This window comes from Cicer arietinum, chromosome 2, assembly GCF_000331145.2.
Source record: "Cicer arietinum cultivar CDC Frontier isolate Library 1 chromosome 2, Cicar.CDCFrontier_v2.0, whole genome shotgun sequence".
Classification (NCBI taxonomy): Eukaryota; Viridiplantae; Streptophyta; class Magnoliopsida; order Fabales; family Fabaceae; genus Cicer; species Cicer arietinum.
Genome location: NC_021161.2, coordinates 48,650,269 through 48,671,928, shown reverse-complemented (window position 1 = coordinate 48,671,928; position 21,660 = coordinate 48,650,269). Strand labels below are relative to the sequence as shown.

General features: G+C 31.7%; 2 protein-coding genes across 3 annotated transcripts; one reads left to right on the top strand and one right to left on the bottom strand.

Moving 5' to 3' along the window:
• The first annotated feature begins 4,176 nt into the window (after positions 1 to 4,176).
• Positions 4,177 to 12,227, top strand: LOC101502933 (abscisic-aldehyde oxidase-like). Its single transcript, XM_073365186.1, has 10 exons — positions 4,177 to 4,564; positions 5,744 to 7,438; positions 7,674 to 7,933; positions 8,042 to 8,251; positions 8,390 to 8,608; positions 9,218 to 10,183; positions 10,426 to 10,521; positions 10,705 to 10,803; positions 11,220 to 11,409; positions 11,701 to 12,227. The coding sequence occupies exons 1-10, from the start codon at positions 4,408 to 4,410 to the stop codon at positions 11,916 to 11,918; spliced, it is 4,110 nt and encodes a 1,369-aa protein (XP_073221287.1). The 5' UTR covers positions 4,177 to 4,407; the 3' UTR covers positions 11,919 to 12,227.
• Positions 12,228 to 13,191: 964 nt separating this feature from the next.
• Positions 13,192 to 15,345, bottom strand: LOC101502413 (uncharacterized). Of its 2 annotated transcripts, none has more exons than XM_004491090.4 (3): positions 15,190 to 15,345; positions 13,990 to 14,198; positions 13,192 to 13,636 (listed from the first exon to the last, which is right to left on the bottom strand). In XM_004491090.4, exons 2-3 carry the CDS (start codon positions 14,173 to 14,175, stop codon positions 13,457 to 13,459), a joined length of 366 nt encoding a protein of 121 aa, XP_004491147.1. In that variant the 5' UTR covers positions 14,176 to 14,198; positions 15,190 to 15,345; the 3' UTR covers positions 13,192 to 13,456. The 2 variants fall into 2 exon arrangements, with proteins under 2 accessions (XP_004491147.1, XP_004491148.1); XM_004491091.4 differs by lacking the exon at positions 15,190 to 15,345 and adding an exon at positions 14,982 to 15,125.
• Between the last annotated feature and the right edge of the window lie 6,315 nt (positions 15,346 to 21,660).

Here is a 21,660-nt window from a genome sequence, read left to right as displayed (position 1 = left end):
AATTGCATATAAATTTTGACATTTTTTTTTCTGGATTAGATTTATGTTATCTGGTTGTTTTATTTTTAATAAATTTTTAATTTTAAAAAATAATAATTTTGAACAAGGTGAAGTCCTTGATGAACCTTGCAAAATATTATAAGATTTATTTATGTTTTTTGGTTCATGACATTTAAGTAAGAATTGGTTTTAGTTATTTTTTAAAAAAATCTTTAAATTATGTCTTTAGTTTAAAATTCTCATGTCATCTACTAATTCAAGTTAGATGATGAAACATGTGACATGTTACATTATATTTTGGCGTCATATGAGATCAAATTATCATGTCATGAGTGTCATATCAACGTCCTATAGTTGTCTATCTAGTGAGAGGAATAGAAAGAAAAATTAACATAATTAGAGTGATCAAATACATAAAAAATTATAAATTACATAGACCAAAAACATAATTTCTCTAAAAAAAATTAATTTCAGTTTTCATTGTAAAATAATAAATTTTTGGTCTATTTTCATTATAAAATATTATATCTAAGATGTTTTCTTTATTAAATTATCAATACTACTCACAAAATATTATTCTCCAGTAAAGTTGATAAATAAATATTTTCTCATAGTTCATCTATAATAATATCTCTAAAATAGAGATTCTAAAATCTATAACATTTTTTATTCAAAATGACAATCAATAAAGTCTTAGCAGAATATTATAGTATTTGATTTCTATCCCATCATATTCTAAAAAAAATACTGATATCCACTCCTCTTACTCTCTACAATTTGAAATGATAATGTTTTGTAATTTTATATCAAATAAAGCATTTTGTCTCAAGTAACTTTTAAGAGTTTAATTTTGAAGTCTTTCATATATATAGATAAAATTTAGTTGAAATGAAAATTCAGCACTTAAGATGAAGGAATCTACTTTGTCTGTCCAACGAGATTTTTCATAGAAATTAATCATTATTATTATAGTGGTGAATACTTCCTACTTGTAATATAATTATAAAAAATAATATTGAGTTATATATATTAACATAAAATATAAATAATTAAACATATAAAATTAAAATTTATGATTATGTAATCTAGACATTCATATTTATTTATATTTTCTAAAAACTTATTATATATTCATTTTAAATTATTTAATAAAATATTAAATAGTTTAAAATTTTATAAAAATACGTGGAGTTAATATACTCAATAAAAAATGATTTAATGATTAAATTAATAAAATTCATTGTTTATATTAAGTTATTAAACAAACTAACTCATCACAAAATTACTCTTACAATCAACAATTTCTATCTATATTAAATTAATGTTGAGTTTGGAACGTGGTGGACAAATCTTTCAGTTTGTTTGAAATGTAGGGTTTGAGAGGTTGGTAGGGTTTGAGAGTTGAGTTCAACTCTTGTGAGAGGTAGGGTTTTTGCAATGTATATAATGTACGTAATATCTCTTTTTGTATCTTTGTTTCCTATTTTTTGATATATCTTATGCTAAGTTAAGGTGATTAATAAAAATTTGTCTTTTTCAAAAAATAAAATTAAAGGGTTGTCTCTGCTTTAGAGATAAGTTATTCTTTTGTGAGTTTTTTTATTGGGTGTATGAACATAAATATTTAATTAGTTTTTTTAAAAAATTTGAATCAATAAAAAATAATTGATTTAGTTTGATTTTTTTTATTTAATTTATTTTTATTTATATAACTTTTTCTAGTAAAATTCGAAACAAATCATACTAATGAAAAATGGATTAGTTTGATTCAGTTGAAATGAGTTGAAAATTTTAAAAATTTATTTTTAAAAATCTAAATTTTTTTATTTATAAAACACTATAGATATTGTATTCTATCAAAATAATAATTATATAAATTACAATAAAAAATATCATACAACACGATTACAAATTATAAGAACACCGTATTCTAAAAAGATGAACACCACTAATAATAAGTGAAATAAAAAAATAAAATAAAATATAAAAGATATCCGAACCAATATATGTTAAATTTAATTGATTTAATTTGAATTAAATTCAAAAATGAAAAAAACCAAACAAATTTAATTGGTTGAAATTGCATCTTCAGGTCATTTGATTCTTACACTTATAAGTGTCTGGATAATCGTTACTAATTCAATGACAATTTAAATTTTGGATTAACTTAATTCTGTTTCAAAAAAAAAAAAAAAAAAAAAACTCCCAAATTTAGGAAAAAAAATCAAAAAAAGTTTAGTCATGTTTGAACAGTGGTTTAGTCACTGACTATGTTTTAAAAATTTGAAAAACAAATTATCAAAAAGTCAATTTATCCTTGAATAAATTTAAATTTCAGAAATTCAAAATTTTTAATTTCTTGAAAATTCAAAAAATGTTTGTAAAAAAAGTCATTAAAATTCAAAGGGGGTCATATAAGATTTTGTTAATTGAGGATTAGAGACCAACTATAGGAGTAAAATTTAATGGAAACACACTCAATTTGTAGACTATATGTTTTGAACTACAAATGAATTCTTCAAGCATATTATTGAGCACAATGTTTCTAAAGAAGCAAACTAGTACGTGGATCCCTTGTCTATAGGAGGTTCATTTCATGTACAATGTGTTAACAATTAATATTATCTAATACAATGGTGAGCAAACCTTCAACTCAATTAGGGTGCTTAGTTCTCACTTTTTCTTTCTTGTATCAAAGATTCAAAAATAGAAAACTTTTAAAAATATAAACTTAATATATCTCACAAAATTGACTTAAAAAGTAGAGACAGTCTAAATCTTAAAAAGTTATTTATTATTTATTACTAGTGATAGAGTTTAAATATAAATTAAGTGACCAAAATTTTAAAATTTAATAGATAAATAAAGAATGTAATATTATATTGTATATAAGTATTTTAAAATTATAAATTTACAAAAATATATTATCAATCAAACCCTTATCATTTATCAAAGAGAGTCAGTGATTTGAATTTGGGTTGACATTTTTAATAATCGAAATTAGTTTCTAAAAATCTAATCTTTTTCAAACGCTAAAATTTGTATATTAATAAAACACGTTTATTAACTACAAAAACAAAAATTATTGATAAGAGAGAAATTGAACAAAGTATATCAAATAATATTAATAATTGAGAGAGTGAATATATCAAGGAGTATATAGATTTATATAATCAATTATATAAAAATTAACTAATATAAAATAATTAACTAATAAAATTAAGGCTAACTAGAATATTAGTTAGTTAAAACAATACATAATTATTATAAATAAATAAAAAATTAAACACAACACATTTTTAAGATAACAATATTGATATAGTAGATAAAAGATAATGATTTGTTTTGAATATTGAGTGATCTATTTTAAATTATATGAAACTATATTCAAATCAGATTTATTTGGTTTGTTTAAAATTATGACTTAAATCTTTAAGAAAATATAAAATCAATTTAATTAATTTTGATAAATTTTTTAAATTTATCAAATTATTTTCATTGGATTTGTATATCTATGATAAAACTCACAATCTAGGTATTATTTTTTATACTTTTTTTTTTATAGATTAATATTTTTTTATAGATTATTGGAGATTATAGGATGGTCTATATCTCCAAGAATTTTCGCCACTATTTATTATTCCATTATACATATTTTCTCTTATTATAAATATTTTAATTATTTTATAATATAAATAAAAATAAATCAAATAAAGTGAATGTAAGTGGTCTAAATTTTAAACCAAATACATATATTTATTTTAATCTATATATATATATATATATATATATTATAGAATATAAAGGAAATAATTAAGAATGTATGATGGTATTTTTCTTTTAAAGACCAACAAAAGAAAGAGTAAACAATCATTAATGTTGTATTGAATTTTTAAACTATAAAATAAACATAATTATTTTCTTGAATAAAAAAATGAAGGAGACAATAATTTGTAGACAGAAATCAAATACATTCAATATCACATCTATATAAAATAAAAAAGAAACTCTGAAACCTAACTAAATAATCTTTTTTTATAACACAAAAACAAAAGAGTTTTTGAACTTATATAATCATTAATAGAATAAATGTATTGTTTTGGTCAACAATTATTAGAATAAATGTTTGAAAATAACAACGCAAAATAACATTTTTATCTAGTCTAGAATATACAAAGACATGGTTCGTAACTAAACACTAGATTGAGGCGGCGGGAAGCACTTTTTTTTGTATCAAATCACCTAATTCATTTCACTTCCACTGTTTTAAGCTTAATCACTTTCTCCTAATTATAAAGCGGTTACAGAATAACCGAATATAAATACTCCACTATATTAAAGTAATAAATGTAGAATATATATACTTACATTTTAAGTTGCATTCTCTCAAAACTAAATTCACTTACTATGGATTTGAAGAACAGTGAGAAGAATCAAACTAGTTTGGTTTTCTGCGTTAATGGTGAGAGGTTTGAGCTATGCAACGTTCATCCATCAACCACTTTGCTTGAGTTCTTGCGTTCTCAAACTCGCTTCAAAAGTGTCAAGCTTGGTTGTGGTGAAGGTATATTATTATTATTATTATTATTATTATTATTATTTCATAGTTATCTGTTGATTTCATTTAATTGTTTGATTAATTAATTAGTTAATTTATGTTAGGGAGATTCTTCTGCTTGTTTTGGATTTTGAATTGATACTTTTTATTTATTTAATTTCAATAAGTTTGATATTGACTTAATTGTTGTGATTTTTTCTCTATGTTTGACTTTTTTGTTTTAAAAAGTTTAAATGATTGTAATATACTGATTTTAATGTGAAGTATACTTTCTTTCTGTTTCAAATTTTCCATATGGTTAATGTGGATTGTACTTGATGATGTCGTGAGACTTGCATATTTTGTAACATGCTGACCTCGGGTGTAACAGCTATGGGTTCAAGAACCACATTTTCCATTTCATAGTTAAGTTGGTACATGTCGTTCTGTGCTTATTTGTTGGTGAAATCCTGAATGAGTTTTTATTGGAATTATTTTTCATTTCTACATCCAATGAATTAGTACACTTTTTATTAGAATCCTAATAAGTTGAGGAATTTGGTTCCTCTAAAGTGGGAGGTGCATTTTAAAGTGTTAATACACTAGGGTTATTATAACTGTTAAATAGTAAAGTGAGTGTTGAGAATTTAAGGATTTCATAATTTGTGATACATGTTTTATGTTTTGATTGTTTGTTAAAAAGCTAACAGTTATAGTCTGCACTTTGTCCTCTAAAGTGCACACTACTCACGTTAGAGGAGACACATTCAAAGCAAAGATGATTGAAGAGTTTAATTTTGTACTCTGTTGCTATAAAAGAAATTTATGCTGTCAACGAATCACAATCAATCATATGTGTGATTTTAGAAGTAATTATAATTAAAGTCAAACATTTTCAATGAGTTGACAATTAATTAGATTACATAATCTAGGGCCTAAAGACAAACAAGCCTATATTGGTTCCTACTATCCTTCAGCTATATCAATAATTTTCTTGTTCATATTTTCACGATGAAGAAGTAGCACTTTTTTACAATATTTGCAGGAAAAATAATAATCTCTTATTATTAGTACTATTTTTGTTTTGCTGATGGTTTTGTCATGAAAATGAAGACAAAGAAAGTGTTAACATTCAAAAAGTAATACAAAATAGTTTTCGATTTTTTTCCAACTTAGAACTTCATGCTTTGGCGTTGTTGGTTGCAGGTGGTTGTGGTGCTTGTGTAGTTTTAATCTCCAAATATGATCCTTTTCTTGACAGAGTTGATGATTTTACTGCAAGCTCTTGTCTCACTCTTCTCTGTAGCATACATGGATGTTCAATAACAACAAGTGAAGGCATTGGAAATAGCAGACAAGGATTCCATCCAATTCATGAAAGATTTGCAGGATTCCATGCTTCTCAATGTGGCTTTTGTACTCCTGGAATGTGTATTTCACTCTTGGGGACTCTGGTTAATGCGGAGAAGACTAATCGTCCAGAGCCACCTTCTGGTTTCTCAAAAGTCACCGTTTCTGAGGCTGAAAAGGCTATTGCTGGGAACCTTTGTCGCTGCACTGGTTATCGACCCATTGCTGATGCCTGCAAAAGTTTTGCAGTTGATGTTGATATGGAGGATTTGGGATTCAACTCTTTCTGGACAAAAGGAGAGACCAAGGACTTAAAGCTTAGTAGGCTACCTCAATATGACCACCATCACAAGAATATCAAATTTCCTTTGTTTTTGAAGGAAATGAAACATGATTTGTGCATAGTTTCTGAGAAACACAGTTGGCATAAACCTACTAGTTTAAAGGAGCTTCAAAGCTTATTGGAATTAAACCGTGCCGATGAAACCAGGATGAAACTTGTTGTTAGTAATACAAGTATGGGATATTACAAAGATAAAAAAGTCTATGATATGTATATTGATCTAAGTGGCCTTGATGAGCTCTCACATATCAGAAAGGATAGAACGGGGATTGAAATTGGGGCAGCAGTGTCAATATCTAAAGCTATTGAAGCGCTAAAGGCAGAAAGCAGAGGTGACTTTCTTTCAGATTTTGCAATGATACTTGAAAAGATTGCTGACCATATGGGAAAAGTTGCCTCAGGGTTTATTCGAAACACAGCTAGTGTAGGTGGAAATTTAGTTATTGCACAAAAGAACAACTTTCCCTCTGATATTGCTACAATACTTCTTGCCGTGGATTCATTGGTTCATATAATGAGTGGCACACAATTTGAGTGGCTGACATTGGAGGAATTTCTGGAAAGACCGCCATTAAGTTCTGAAAGTGTACTTTTAAGCATTAAAATTCCAAGTTTGGAAACTATTAAAAGTACATCTTCAGAACAAAGAAATAGATTCCACTTTGAAACTTACCGAGCTTCTCCTAGACCACTTGGAAACGCGCTTCCACACTTAAATGCTGCTTTCCTTGTTGAGGTTTCTCCAAGCGACGATTCCGGTGGATCCAGGATAGATGCTTGTAGGCTGTCTTTTGGTGCTTATGGGAATAAGCATGCAATCAGAGCCAAAACTGTTGAGGAGTTTTTTACTGGAAAAATGTTAAGTGTTAGCGTTCTGCATGAAGCTGTCAACTTGCTCAAAGCTACTATTGTACCTAAAGATGAAAACACAAAAACAGCTTACCGTTCAAGTTTGGCAGCTGGCTTTATTTTTCAGTTCTTTAACCCTCTGATTGAAAGTTCTGCTGGAGTAACCAACTTTCACTTAAACGGATATTCTAATTTTCCTTTTGAGAAGGATTTTGAATTAAAGGAGAATCAGAAGCAGGTTCATCGTAACAAAATTGCAACTTTACTGTCATCTGGGAACCAAATCCTTGAAGCAGGAAATGAGTATTACCCCATTGGTGAGCCAATCGTTAAATCGGGTGCTGCACTACAAGCTTCAGGTTTGTTTTGTGTCATCTAGATTTGAATTTAATTTATCGAATGATTTCTATATTTTATTTATTTAATTTAATTTCTATTGATTTTTCGAAGTAGTCAGCTTAAATATTTACATGATAGAAGTACCAGCCTCGGCACTTATTTTATTCTGATTTGGTTCTTTCAATTATGACTTTTCATAAATAATTGTATTAATTCCTGTCAAGTATCAAATATTCATGAATGGATCCTATACAGGTGAGGCTGTGTATGTGGATGACATTCCTTCACCGTCAAATTGCCTACATGGAGCATATATATATAGTTCAAAACCTTTAGCAAGGGTAAGGAGTATAAAACTCAGCCCTGATTTGCAGCTGGATGGAGTGAAAGATATCATTTCAAGTAAAGACATTCCCAGTGGTGGGGAAAACATTGGATCCAAGAGTATATTTGGCACAGAACCTTTATTTGCCGAAGAGATAGCCAGATGTATTGGCGAACGTCTGGCCGTTGTGGTAAGTTCTTAAATCCCTCATTTTGCTGATCCAAAAATATATGAGAATATTTCTGATATCTTTGGAGAATGATGTGTCATACCATATTAGTCACCAGTAGCTTTTTAGGTTGCAGATAGTCAGAAACTTGCAGATATTGCAGCAAACTCAACCATTGTCGATTACGATATTGAAAATCTTGAACCGCCTATTCTATCTGTTGAAGATGCTGTTAAAAGATCAAGCTTTTTTGAAGTTCCTCCTTTTCTCTACCCAAAACACGTTGGTGATATATCAAAAGGAATGGCTGAAGCTGATCACAAGATTCTTTCTGCAGAGGTACATGGAGTATATTTAATGTTCTCTTTGTTTCTGATGGGATGTATAAGTTTGCTGCTGTATGATTAATGTTAGAATTTTTATATGTACTGGTCAAACTCATTCACTGTCATCTATTCAATTCAATGCGAAATCCAGATGAAACTTGGGTCTCAATACTATTTCTATATGGAGACACAGACTGCACTTGCTGTGCCAGATGAAGACAATTGCATTACAGTTTACTCTTCAAGCCAATGCCCTGAGTATACTCATTCTACTATAGCAAGATGCCTTGGTATTCCTGAAAGTAAAGTTCGAGTTATTACAAGAAGGGTCGGAGGAGGTTTTGGAGGAAAGGCCATAAAATCAATAGCTGTAAGTATCAAATTGTGTATTAATTTTAATTTTGTTTTTTTGAACATTTTTCAATTTTAAAGTACCATTAACTAATAAATATTGCAGTGTGTAGCATAACTCCTGGATTTTTTGTAATTTGGTGAAGTCACTGATATTAGAAGATAGTGAAGAAAATGAAACTTAGAAGATACCCATTTGAATTTGAATATAATAGAAATATATATAATAAAAAAACATCGTGTGGAGGTTTTTCACAAAGTCACATGGGTGGTTGTGAAAGTAAGCTTAGTAAGTCTTTCATATTCATCAGTGAAGATTCTCATTTAGGAGTGGATATCAATAGCTTCTTTTCAGTACTCAGCTATAAATGCAAGCTTCATTGTGCTTTGCATGATACTAAACTGCCCAAGCTAAGATTTGAATTAGCATAAAATGTTTTTGTACTTTTGTCATCTTCATTTCCTAATTGTTCCAAAATATTTGGTGCTTTACCCTTTCCCATTTTCTACCTTCTACTGTGAGATCACAGAAATTATTTATTAGTTGAAATTGTACATGCAAACTATGAACATATAGTTAGATATATGTACATAACATAAACAAAATACTGACAACCATATATTTCAGACTGCTGCATCATGTGCAGTAGCAGCACAGAAATTATGTCGTCCTGTCAGGATGTATCTAAATCGAAAGACCGATATGATAATGGCTGGGGGAAGGCACCCCATGAAGATAACATACAGTGTTGGGTTTAAGAATGACGGGAAAATTACTGCATTAGAGCTTCAGATATTGATCGATGCTGGTATATATGTAGATATAAGTTCAGCAATGCCACATAACATAGTCAGCGCACTAAAAAAATATGACTGGGGTGCACTATCTTTTGATATAAAGGTATGCAGAACAAATCTTCCCAGTAGATCTGCAATGAGGGGCCCTGGGGAACTGCAGGGATCATTTATTGCCGAAGCTGTTATAGAAAATGTTTCAGCTACACTTTCAATGGATGTAGATTCTGTCAGAAGTGTTAATCTTCACACACACAAAAGTCTTCAGTTATTCTATGAGCATTGTTGTGGTGAACCTTTTGAGTATACCTTGCCTTCAATATGGAGTAAGTTATCAATTTCTGCAAATTATGAACAGAGAAGCGAAATGGTGAAAGAGTTCAACAGAAGTAGTATTTGGAGAAAAAGGGGAATTTCTCGAGTACCAGTTGTGTTTCAACTGACGCTAAGGTCAACTCCGGGAAAAGTAAGTATTTTATCAGATGGGTCTGTTGTTGTTGAAGTTGGAGGAATTGAATTGGGTCAGGGTCTGTGGACAAAAGTGAAACAGATGGCTGCATTTGCCCTTGGTACAATTGAATGTGATGGAAGTGAAAGTCTCTTGGATAAAGTAAGGGTTGTACAAGCTGATACGGTAAGCTTGATTCAAGGAGGGTTCACTGCTGGGAGCACCACATCAGAGTCATCCTGTGAAGCAGTTAGGCTTAGCTGCGACATCTTGGTTGAGAGGTTAAAGCCTCTCAAGGAAAAGCTGCAGGAAGAAATGGGCTCTATCAACTGGGAGAATCTTATTCTTCAGGTACCTACACTGCTATAAAGTAATATAGCTTAATTTCAAATATGAATAGATTTTCCTCTTGAGGAAGAAGATTCCGTTAATATCATAATCATGAGAGTAGCATGAAGGAAGTGGTACTTTATCTGTTTTTTCTCAATATGATCCTTATGGAAAAACTATTTATTTTAAATTTCACTGTTTGTTTGCTAACCATCAAGCAAACATACTTAATTTTATGTTGCTGACTATTTATCAATCTACAGGCATACACACAATCTGTAAACTTATCAGCATCTTCATATTACATACCTAGCAATAACTCGATGATGTACCTTAATTATGGCGCTGCAGTAAGTGAGGTAAGGTGTTTTCTTATGCACATCTCAAACTTTTTTTGTGGTATAAATTTCAAACCTTAATTGTATAAGATCATTGAAAACTCTACTGAATGTCAATACTTATATTGTCACACGAGCCTTATTACTGAAGTAATTGAGCTGAGTTACTATATATTGTTCTAAATAATTGAAATTATCTCTCAGGTGGAAATAGATCTTCTGACTGGAGAAACCAGATTTCTTCAAACAGATATTATCTATGATTGTGGACAGAGTCTCAACCCTGCTGTGGATTTAGGACAGGTATGCTAACTGCATATTTGCTTCACAAGCTCAACCCTAATCAAGGACTATCTCAACATAAGAGTTGGAGGCCCGATATATTTTTTTTACTTTCTCTATTCCATAACTATTGATATTTTAATCTTCTATTTTTGTTTCAAAATTATTGATGTTTTAGAAATCTAAGGTCTAATTTATAACTTTTTCCCAATTATAACCTTAGTTGGGAAAAGGACATCAATTTGTAATGCAATTATAAAATATTTACTATTAAAACAATAAACTTATAATGATATAATAGTAGATTAGATTTATTTTCTCTCCTTTCCCCTTGCAAACCAAACAATGTGATACCATTGTAAGGTAAATGCACAAGGGATGGACTGATTTGGTTTGTTCTCCTGAATCAGCAAATAACAATATGATCCATCTTGCAGATTGAAGGAGCTTTTGTCCAGGGATTGGGGTTCTTCATGCTTGAAGAATATGAAACAAACCTTGATGGTTTGGTGTTGGCAAACGGCACATGGAACTACAAAATACCAACAGTAGACACTATCCCTCAACAGTTTAATGTTGAAATTCTCAACAGTGGGCACCACCAGCAGCGCGTGCTTTCCTCAAAGGGTATGGATCAAGGAGTTCTTTAAATTCTGTCTGTGTATTAGATTATGCCTTCATATCAGTCTTTTATGAGGATCCGGCTCCTCTAAAATGAGCAATTCATTTAGAGTGTAAAGTGAGTATTAGTACTCATTCAACCATTGATTAACAAATCAAAGGTAGATATTATGCACATGGGAAATGGGTTGTTGTTTGTAAACTTATAAGCATGTTGCAGGTCATATGCTATTTTATTTAGTTAATGGAGTTGAGAAAGCTTCTTAATTGAAAAATGAAATGAAATTTGTGTTGCAGCTTCTGGCGAGCCGCCTCTACTTCTAGCTGCTTCAGTTCACTGTGCCACCAGAGCCGCTATCAAAGAAGCAAGGAAACAGCTTCTTTCATGGAGCAACGAAGAAGGACCTGATTCAACATTTCTGTTGGGGGTCCCTGCAACCATGCCTGTGGTGAAGGAACTCAGTGGACTAGACATTGTAGAAAGATACTTGAAATGGAAGATGAGCAAGGTGTAAAAGTGCTTATTATCCTTGAAATTACAGAATAGTAGTTTTAACTTTTGGTGGAAAGAATAAGTGGAGATTACAATTTCACATAATAATAGTGAATTGAAATTATTTTAGGTTATATTTACAATAAAACGCAGGGTAGCTTGGCAGAGTAGCTTTTGCAACAAGGAAAAGGACAAGCTGGATATGGAGTGCATGCTGAACTTTTCTTATATCTTTCTCATTATTTATACCAAGTAGTTTTGGTCAACATTTATAGATATCAAGTGATGTTTTATGATTATTATTCATTAATGAAATGGTTATAGTGATGTCCATCTCGTCTGAATGCTCTTATGGCATATTTATGTTTTAATTATAGGCCAGATCAATTCAAAGATAAAGAAAAAGAAACAACTCAGTATGAAAATTGATTTAAACTATTTAGTTTCAACAATTCAGTTTAGCTGGTTATAGTTTTGTTGGCCATGCTTTCCTTTTCAAATGAGTTTTGATGTATAGATCATGAAAGAGAAATGATATTCTCTTAGATAATAACTATTAGATAAATAACAAGATTAGATTTCCTAAAGTTGCTTGTGAAACCAGAATACAGTGCAGTAACCACTTGTGCAGTCATTAGTCACACATGAATTACATGTTCAGAAAAATAAAATAAATAAAATAAAATAAAAATGCAAAGTGGAAAGAAATGAATGCAGATAATCCAAAAAATAAAATTACAAATAGAAGAGAGATGACATAATTCAAAATAAAATTAAAATACAAGGAGTCACCTTCGTTTACGAATTCACAGACAAGAAAAAGTCTAACTGCAGTGAATTTTGATCGATAGATAACATAGAAAGACATGTCAAATTTACTTTGGTGTGTTGGCTATTTCATTTTATTTTTAAAAATTTGATATTCTAATCGTTTTGGATAATTTAAGAATATTGAATACTAATGGTTGCTAAGGAACGTTTGAAACAAGGTTATCCAAGAATAGCTTTTCGTGGTTTCCCTTTTACCACATTCAAGGTACAGTTCAGTAAGATTCGGGACAGGAGATACATATGGTTCCACCTGCAAACGAGTTTTCATTCTGATCTTCCAATCTCAACATGTAATTTTTCCTCTAATTCACAGAGGAAGGACAGTCCTAGGGGATCTCCTGAGTCTTTGAGACCCACAATTAGACAGTGTTGGACTGTCTTAAATTAGTGACTCCTAGAATCATACTTGGATTCTAAGTCCTAACATAGACATTTAGCGATTTTGCTCAGAAAAAAGTAAAAAATTGTAAATGTTAAAGAAATCTATTTTATGATGGAGCCTAATGGCAGTAAATGTTCCACATATCCGATCATAACTAAGCTTCATGTTTCTAATCGTACAATATTACTGATCACTGATATTGAAGCAAGTGAAAGGAAAACCAGAGTATGAATCATAGGCATACAAAACAAATCATCATCGGTATTGTGCTGAACCCGAAATTCTCAAAGATACTTAGCCATTCTGATATAAACTACCTCTAAATGTTTGCTTAATTGCCAAATGCTCTAAAGGGCAACCTTTCTTGGAGGAACAACCACATTCTTGTTTCCAGGAAATGCATTTCGTGATATGTCTACCAGTGACTTGAAACTATAGGGTTCATGCATGGATATCTCTGACAAAACCTTTCTGTTAAGTTGAATATTCTCCTTCATCAGCCCATGCATGAAGTTTCCATAATTGACCTGGCAAATAAAAGCAAAAAATAATTAATTGACATAGGAAATACCAGAAGATTAGACACACTCACAATCACAGAAAATGCAGAAGAATACAACCATGCTCCGCATATAACTCAAATAAAAGGAGCAATGGAGGTATTAACACAAGAAAAATTTAAACATTCTAGATACAGCTTCACCAAATATTAGTATGTTCGAGCATAGAAACTATCATTCACACATGCAGTATGCAGTCCACGATCATTTCAGTATCCAGATGCATGTTCACTTAAAAATTTAATTTTCCTTCTAAGCATTGAATGGGAGTGTAAAAGATAATGAGTTAGTAAGAAGAGAAATGGAATGTGAAGACATACACCATGAACGCGGGTGCCAGCATTAATCCGTTGGATCCAAAGAGAACGCATGTCCCTCTTTTTGGTACGGCGGTCTCTGTAGGAATATTGCAACGCCTTCTCCACCCTCTCTCTTGCTATCCTAATGCAGTTCTTTGCCCTCCCTCGGAACCCCTTTGCCAACTTGAATATCTTATCCTTATTCATATTCTTTTCTGGTACTTTCTACCCTGCAATCACAATTCCCATTAAAAAGAAAATCATAAATACCCCTAACTATGGACATGTTTGCTTAAATGATATCAAAATTGGACCAATCTAATGGTCAAAAAAGTGGGTGAACCACATGACCCAGTCTTCATTAAAAAAATCCAAAAAATTCATAGCATGGATATTTCATACTTAAAATAAAGCTGTAACAAAAATTCATACCATTCCTTAAAAAATGCCCAAAAAGAATCACAGAAATTTTAGAAGCGTAAATTAAAAGTAATAAAACAAAATAAGGTTTAAACTAGAATTGAATTGCAAAACAAAATCTGAAGCAGAAACACAAAATAAGAACTGCAACAGCATTCGTTTTACATTTTCCATTTTCTGATTATGCATTTCAGCAAAAAGGTTTTAACTATAAACTAGAAGCTTCAGCCAAACCTGTAGGAGAGGGAATAAATAAATGAAGGGAAAACAAATCATAATTGAACAAGTAGAAGATTCTAATGATTAATGAGTGAAACACTAAGAAAATTTGAGGAGGTTGTGTTCTTCTATAGTGAATGTCTTCTCCCTCTAAATTAATCAAACATCTTTTGACATTGTGAATAATTATAAAAATAACACATTTGCCAGTTTCACCCTTATTTTTTCTTTCCGATACACTCAAATAGGTTACGTGAAACTGGCACCAATTATAAAAGTAATTAACATTTAAGAATCTTCACATCTACAAGAAGTTTGTGGGAGAAAGTTCAATTGAATTGCATAAATCAGAATCATAACTCACAAAACCCTACTTAATAGGAGAAACGAGTGCGGCGGCGGTGACGGAAGATGGTGTGAGTGAGAGCGGAAAACAACACAGAAAATAACAGAAACGAACGAAACGACGTCGTTTTCACATAAAAAATATGTATCTGAGGCATTTTATCAAACACGTTAAGTGAAGTAACTGAATATCTTAATTGATAGAGTGATAGAGAATTAGGGATTTCGGTAACGAACCTTTAAAATGAATGAAACGAATAAGATGAACGCGAAGATTATCTTCCTGGCTTTGCTTTTTCTCTTTTCTTATGTTTATATAGCTACAATTAGGCTACTAATACTCTAGTAGTAGTTTTTGTAAGATTCAACGTTTCAAATAAAATGAAGGTTAAATTACATTTGTGATCCTTTAACTTAATCTCAGATAACGTTTTAGTCCTTTATCTTTTTTTTTTCCCGACTTGGTCCTTTATTTTAATTTTAAGTGACAATTTGATATTTTATGTTTTAAAATTTCAACAATGTTATCCTTTTTTATACAAAAATTCAAAAAAAAAATTCAATCAAAACTCATAAAATTAATTATATTCTTCAATATAATATAAATTTCATCAAATTCGTAACGCAAATCTTCAAATAAACTCATATTTTCATACTTTATTTGATATTGTTAGGAATAAAGGACTAAATCGGGAAAAAAAAAAGATAAAGGACTAAAACGTTACCTGAGATTAAGTTAAAGGACCACAAATGTAATTTAGCCTTAAAATGAATGAAAGAAAGAAATTGATATTCATTTATTAATTTTATTAATTTTTGTTTATATTTTAAAACAAATAATAATTAGAAAACAATTTTGTAAAAATTATTTAATTATAAAACTATTATAATCGTTGATTGTTTTGCAAATATTTTAGTATTTCAATGAAAAATTAAATTATTATGAAAAATTAAAAAAAGAATTATTATAGTGAATAGATAGATAAGGATAAACTATTTGGTTTTTATTTTATAAAGAAAAATTTGTTGGTTTTAACGTGGAAATTCTAAATACATTTTATTATTTATTAAAATTGAGACTAAAAATATATTATATTTAATTGTAGTTGTAGTTGTTATAACATGAAAAATATATTTTGTTTAATAATATGTGATTGGTGCAAGTGGTAACCAAAGTAAATAATCAGTTAGAAGTTCAAAACTTTTTTAACTCAATTCATCTCACGTGACTTTTAGTTTTATAATTATTTCATAATATGAATTATTTACAAGTCTAATTGACACACAAAATGGTATATTTTTGGGTTAAATGTGTTATAAAAATAAGTGAGTTTTGATTTTGGTGCATGTAAAAAAATTATTTGATTCTCATACTAAAATATATTCTGTTTGTGGTCTCTAGCATTTAACTTTAAAAAGATAAATAAAATTCGCACTAATGTTCAAAAATCACTCCCAATTACTTCAAAACATGAGAAAAGAGGTCCACATAGCTTGATGGGATGTAGTTTGTTACTATATATTTTTAGAAGGAAGATTGTTTCTATGTAAAAAGGAAACAAAATTTTGTTTCAAACATTGAAAGGTAGTAGAAGATGAGTGTTTTAAATTTGATAAATTTAAATAAGTAAATTACGATTTTGTCAATATAATTTAGTAAGTTTTTTTTTTCTTTCAGATGTTGGAGAGCTTATGCAACGAGGTAACAGCCGGTGAAACATTTAAGATCCTTAAATCCTTAAAGTATTAAGTATATTGATTATATATCTAACATTTATTATGTTACTGCTTGATCTTTAAAATTTTAAAGTAATGAGACTAACCGCTCGTACTTAAATTTTAACGACCGAAAAGAAGTAGATTATAACTAACAAATAGATTGTTTATTTTTAGGAGAGAAAAAAATACATGTAATTGTTGTTCTAAATTTAAAAGATTGACACTAAAAATACCATGTAATTGTTTCTTTCTAATAGTCACTTTACAAATTGGAAACCTTCGAAATTAATCTAAAAGGTAACAAAAATTCTTATTTTCTTTTACATGAATGTCTTGGATGCATGTATATGAACCTCTTTTATCTTTATTTAGGCTTCAAAGATATTAAAAAAAGAATATTCCTTACAGAATTTTTGAAATTACCTATTTCCATGTTTCAGAAATTAATAACACAAATTTCAGCATGTAATTCTACAAAATAGTATGTTGAAATCCTATATTATTAATAGATTTAGAGCACCAATTTGATAAATTAGATCAAGAAAACAACAATTTTGACAGTATTTTTCTGTTATGAAAACCTTCAATCATACTCAACTTGCTTTTGGGATTCCAACTGTTTCTTTTAATATATAGCTATTTATATGTATACAATCCTTTTAAGATATTAGAGATTTCTAAAATAATGGAAATCCTAGAACACCAAGAAAAGAGCTATGACAAAGGTGTGTCTCTTCATATATTTAAATTCAAATTAATACTAATTGTGTGTTTTTATGTGATTGTGATAGAATCACAGAAAAATAGGGATCTGTGAACGTAAAATGATAGATAAAATAGAAATTTATTGATTTATGGAAGAAGGGAAAATTTTGATACAATGTATAACCCAGAGCAAATCTCCTCTAGAGAAAATAGTATCTCCTAATTCAATGATAATTATAATTATTCATGAGCAATACTCCCCTACCCTCCTTAATTTATTCCCCTATGTGTAACTGAAATCCCTAGAATTTAATGAGTTTCTCTGCCCTGTCATTAATAGACTGCTTATTCTCTTTTTTACCCTTGCAGACATAAGTTCTCCACACTGCAGATTTGGACCTTTCACTAGTCTTAAGCCCACTAATTCTATCATTACCGCCATCAGGAACTGCAGCCTTGTCCTCAAGGCTGAGAGATGGAAATTGACTTTTTAGTAGTAATTCATCCTCCCAAGTTGTGTCTTCTAAAGCTCTTCCTTTCCAACGCACCAACCATTGTCGCACCAGATGTCCTTCTTTCATCACTGATCTTGCAGCCAGCAATTCTTCCGGTTCTTCCCCATCTTCTGCTTCCATTTCTAACCCGTCTGGTAGTTGAGATTCAACAGAATAGTCTCCAATAGCTTTCTTGAGTTGTGAAATGTGAAACACTGCATGCACTCTACCTCCTTCCGGTAGCTTCAACTTGTAGGATACTGCCCCTATTTTCTTTAGGATCGAAAATGGTCCAAAGTATCGTGGAGCTAGTTTTTGGTTAGTCCTTCTAGTCACTATCAGCTGTCTATGGGGTCGGAGCTTCAAAAATACCCACTCACCCACTTCAAATGAATATGCTTTTCTTTTCTTGTTTGCATACCTCTCCATCTGTTCTTGGGCCCTGTTCAAATGATACTTAAGTTGACGTAAGGCCTCATCACGATCAACCAATTCATCTGCTACCGCTTCTACTTTCGTTTATCCCTGTAAATATCTAACCACAGTGGGTGGTTTTCTTCCATACACTGTCTCAAACGGTGTAGTTCCTATAGACACATGGAATGTGGTGTTATACCACAATTCAACCCAATGAATCAGTTGCGACCACTCATTTGGTTGCTCCGATGCAAAACAACGAAGATATGCTTCTAAGCACCGATTCACCACCTCCGTTTGCCCATCCTCCGGATGATATGACAAACTCATATTCAAACATCGTTCCTTGTAAGCGAAACAACTCTTTCCAAAATAGACTCACAAACAGTGGATCAGGATTACTGACAATGGATTGTGGCACCCCATGAAGACGCACCACCTCTTTAATAAATATTCCAACCACCTTCCTCGCAGTATATGGATGTTTTAAGGGAATAAAATGTCCATACTTGGATAATCTATCCACCACTACAAGAATTGCTTCAAACCATTTCGATTTTGGGAGAACAGTGATAAAATCCATCGAAATATCATCCCAAATTTTCTCCGGAATTGAGAGGGGCTGTAACAAACCCATAGGAGAGGACGCAACATACTTTTGACGTTGACACACGTCGCAACTCTGCACAAATTCCATAACTGACTTTCTCATTCCTACCCAATAAAGATTTCCTGCCATCCTTCGATACGTGCGTAGAAAACCTGAGTGGCCACCAGTTGGAGATGAGTGAAATTCTTTCAACAATAAAGGTATAAAACCAGAATTTGAAGATAACACCAGTCTGCTACGGTAGAAAAGTCTCCCTTTGATTAATTGGAAATCTAGTCGGGATGTAGGGTCTTGTTGTAGCTCTGTTATCACCTTCTGCAATTGGGGATCATTCATAACTTTCTGCTGAATTTGTTGCTCTTGCATACATATGGAAAAAGAAGTTATCCCTTTCAACTCTGCCTCCTCATGCATTCTTGAAAGAGCGTCAGCAGCTTTATTTTCTGGACCTGGCTTGTATACCACTTCGAAGTGATAGCCCAATAATTTTGCTATCCAATTCTGCTGATCAGCCGTAGTGATGCGTTGTTCGAGCAAGTGTCGTAAACTCTTTTGGTCGGAGTACACCACAAATCTTCTTCCCAACAAATATGGACGCCAATGCTGAACTGCCAACACCAACGCCATCAATTCTTTCTCATACGCATACTTGCTTAAATTATTCTTGGACAACGCTTTGCTGAAGTAGGCTATAGGCTTCTTTTTCTGCATTAAAACTGCACATATTCCTCTTCCAGATGCATCACATTCAATCTCAAAAGGTTGTGAAAAATCTGGTAGTGTTAAAACTGGGGCTTGCACCATAACTCTTTTAAGATTCTCAAAGGCCTTCAACTCTTCTGTACCCCAATGAAATCCTTCCTTCTTTGTTAGTTCTGTCAATGGTTTAGCTATCTTTCCATAGCCAACAATGAATTTCCGGTAATAACCGGTCATCCCAAAAAATCCCCTAACTCCTTTGACATTATGAGGGATTGACCACTCCAAAATGCTATTAATCTTAGATGGATCCACAGCCACACCCTGTTCTGATATTACGTGACCCAAATATTCCACTTTCCTACTAGCAAAATTACATTTTTTTTATTAACGACAAAACAGTGGTATTGTAAAATTTCCATCACTTGATATAAATGTGCTAAGTGTTCTTCCCATCCCTTACTATATACTAGGATATCATCAAAAAATATCAAGACAAACTTACGGAGGTGTGGCTTGAAAATCTGATTCATGGTGGATTGGAAAGTGGTTGGTGCGTTCGTCAACCCAAATGGCATCACTAGAAACTCATAATGCCCTTCATGAGTTCAAAATGTCATCTTATGCACATCCCCTTCTTTCACCCTTATTTGGTGATAACTGGATTTCAAATCAAGTTTTGAGAAAAATTTCGTTCCATGTAGTTCATCCAATAATTCGTCAACTACCGGAATTGGATATTTATCTGGCATTGTAACCTTATTCAATTCTCTATAATCAACACACGTCCTCCAATTGACCCATCTTTCTTTTTAATTAAAATGACAGGACTAAAAAATGCGCTAGAGCTGTTTCGAATTATACTTTGGGTCAGCATGCTCTGAACTTGTTTTTCGATCTCTTCCTTATGGTGGTGAGGATAACGATATGGCCTAACAGTCACAGGACCTGCATCTTTCTTCAATTCAACTGCATGAGTTATATCTCGTTCAGGAGGCAACCCAATATTCTCTTCAAAAACTCCCTTAAAATTCTCCAACAAGTCTTGAAGCTCTTGTTGTTGGTCTTGAGTTAGCTCCTGTAATTCTTCATTTGAAGTCTGACCCAATTCTTCTTCCAACAAACTATACAGTGTTTCAGTTTGCCCTTGAAGTGCCTTAGAATTAACCAAGTCTTTTTTGGTAAAGAACTGACTATGTAATTCCACCATTTTTCTTTCCCATTGAAACTTGATGGTCATTTTCTCCCAATCAAAAGTCACCTTCTCAAATCTTTGCAACCAAGCCACCCCCAAAATCATATCCAAATCACCCAATTCCAAAACAAAAGCATCAACATTAGTGATGAAATCATCTAATTGTACTTGCAATTTTCTACACCTCCCCCTAGTGGACACACGGTGGCCGTCTCCCAACTTTACTCCCATCGATCTTCCTTGTTCCACTGTTAATCCCAACGCAGTAGCAACACGAGGTGAAATGAAATTGTGACTGGCGCCACTGTCGATTAAAACCACGATGGAAACCCCCTTTAGACTTCCCTTGAGGCGCAAAGTAGTTGGAGGCGTTTTATCTAAATTTTTCTTTGCTTCAATCATATCAAACAATCCCATGGAATTGCAATCAAGAACAGCATTCTCATCCTCCATAGCTTATATGGCAATCACCTCACCTTCTTCGTTAATCGTCTTGTCGTCTCCCAAAATCATCAATTGAAGGTGTTTTTCAGCACACTGGTGAAGAGGATGGTATTTTTCCCCACAACCAAAACACAACCCTCGTGTCCGCCGCTCCATCAGTTCCGAATACGACAGATGTTTGAGGCCACGGTTGCGCTCGTTGCTGATTCTTCTCCCATCATCGTTTCCAGATCTCGTTGTATTATGAGAAACGTTTGAGTTTGCATTTGAGGCAGATTGAGTCGAACCGGTTTTGCTGTGTACTGACCCGGTTAAGTTATTATTAAACCCACTTCCAGATCGGGTCGAACCTGAGTTATAATGAAATCCAGATCCTTTCTTTCCGTTGGGCCCCGGTCCACTTGGCCCACTTCCCTTTCAACTGC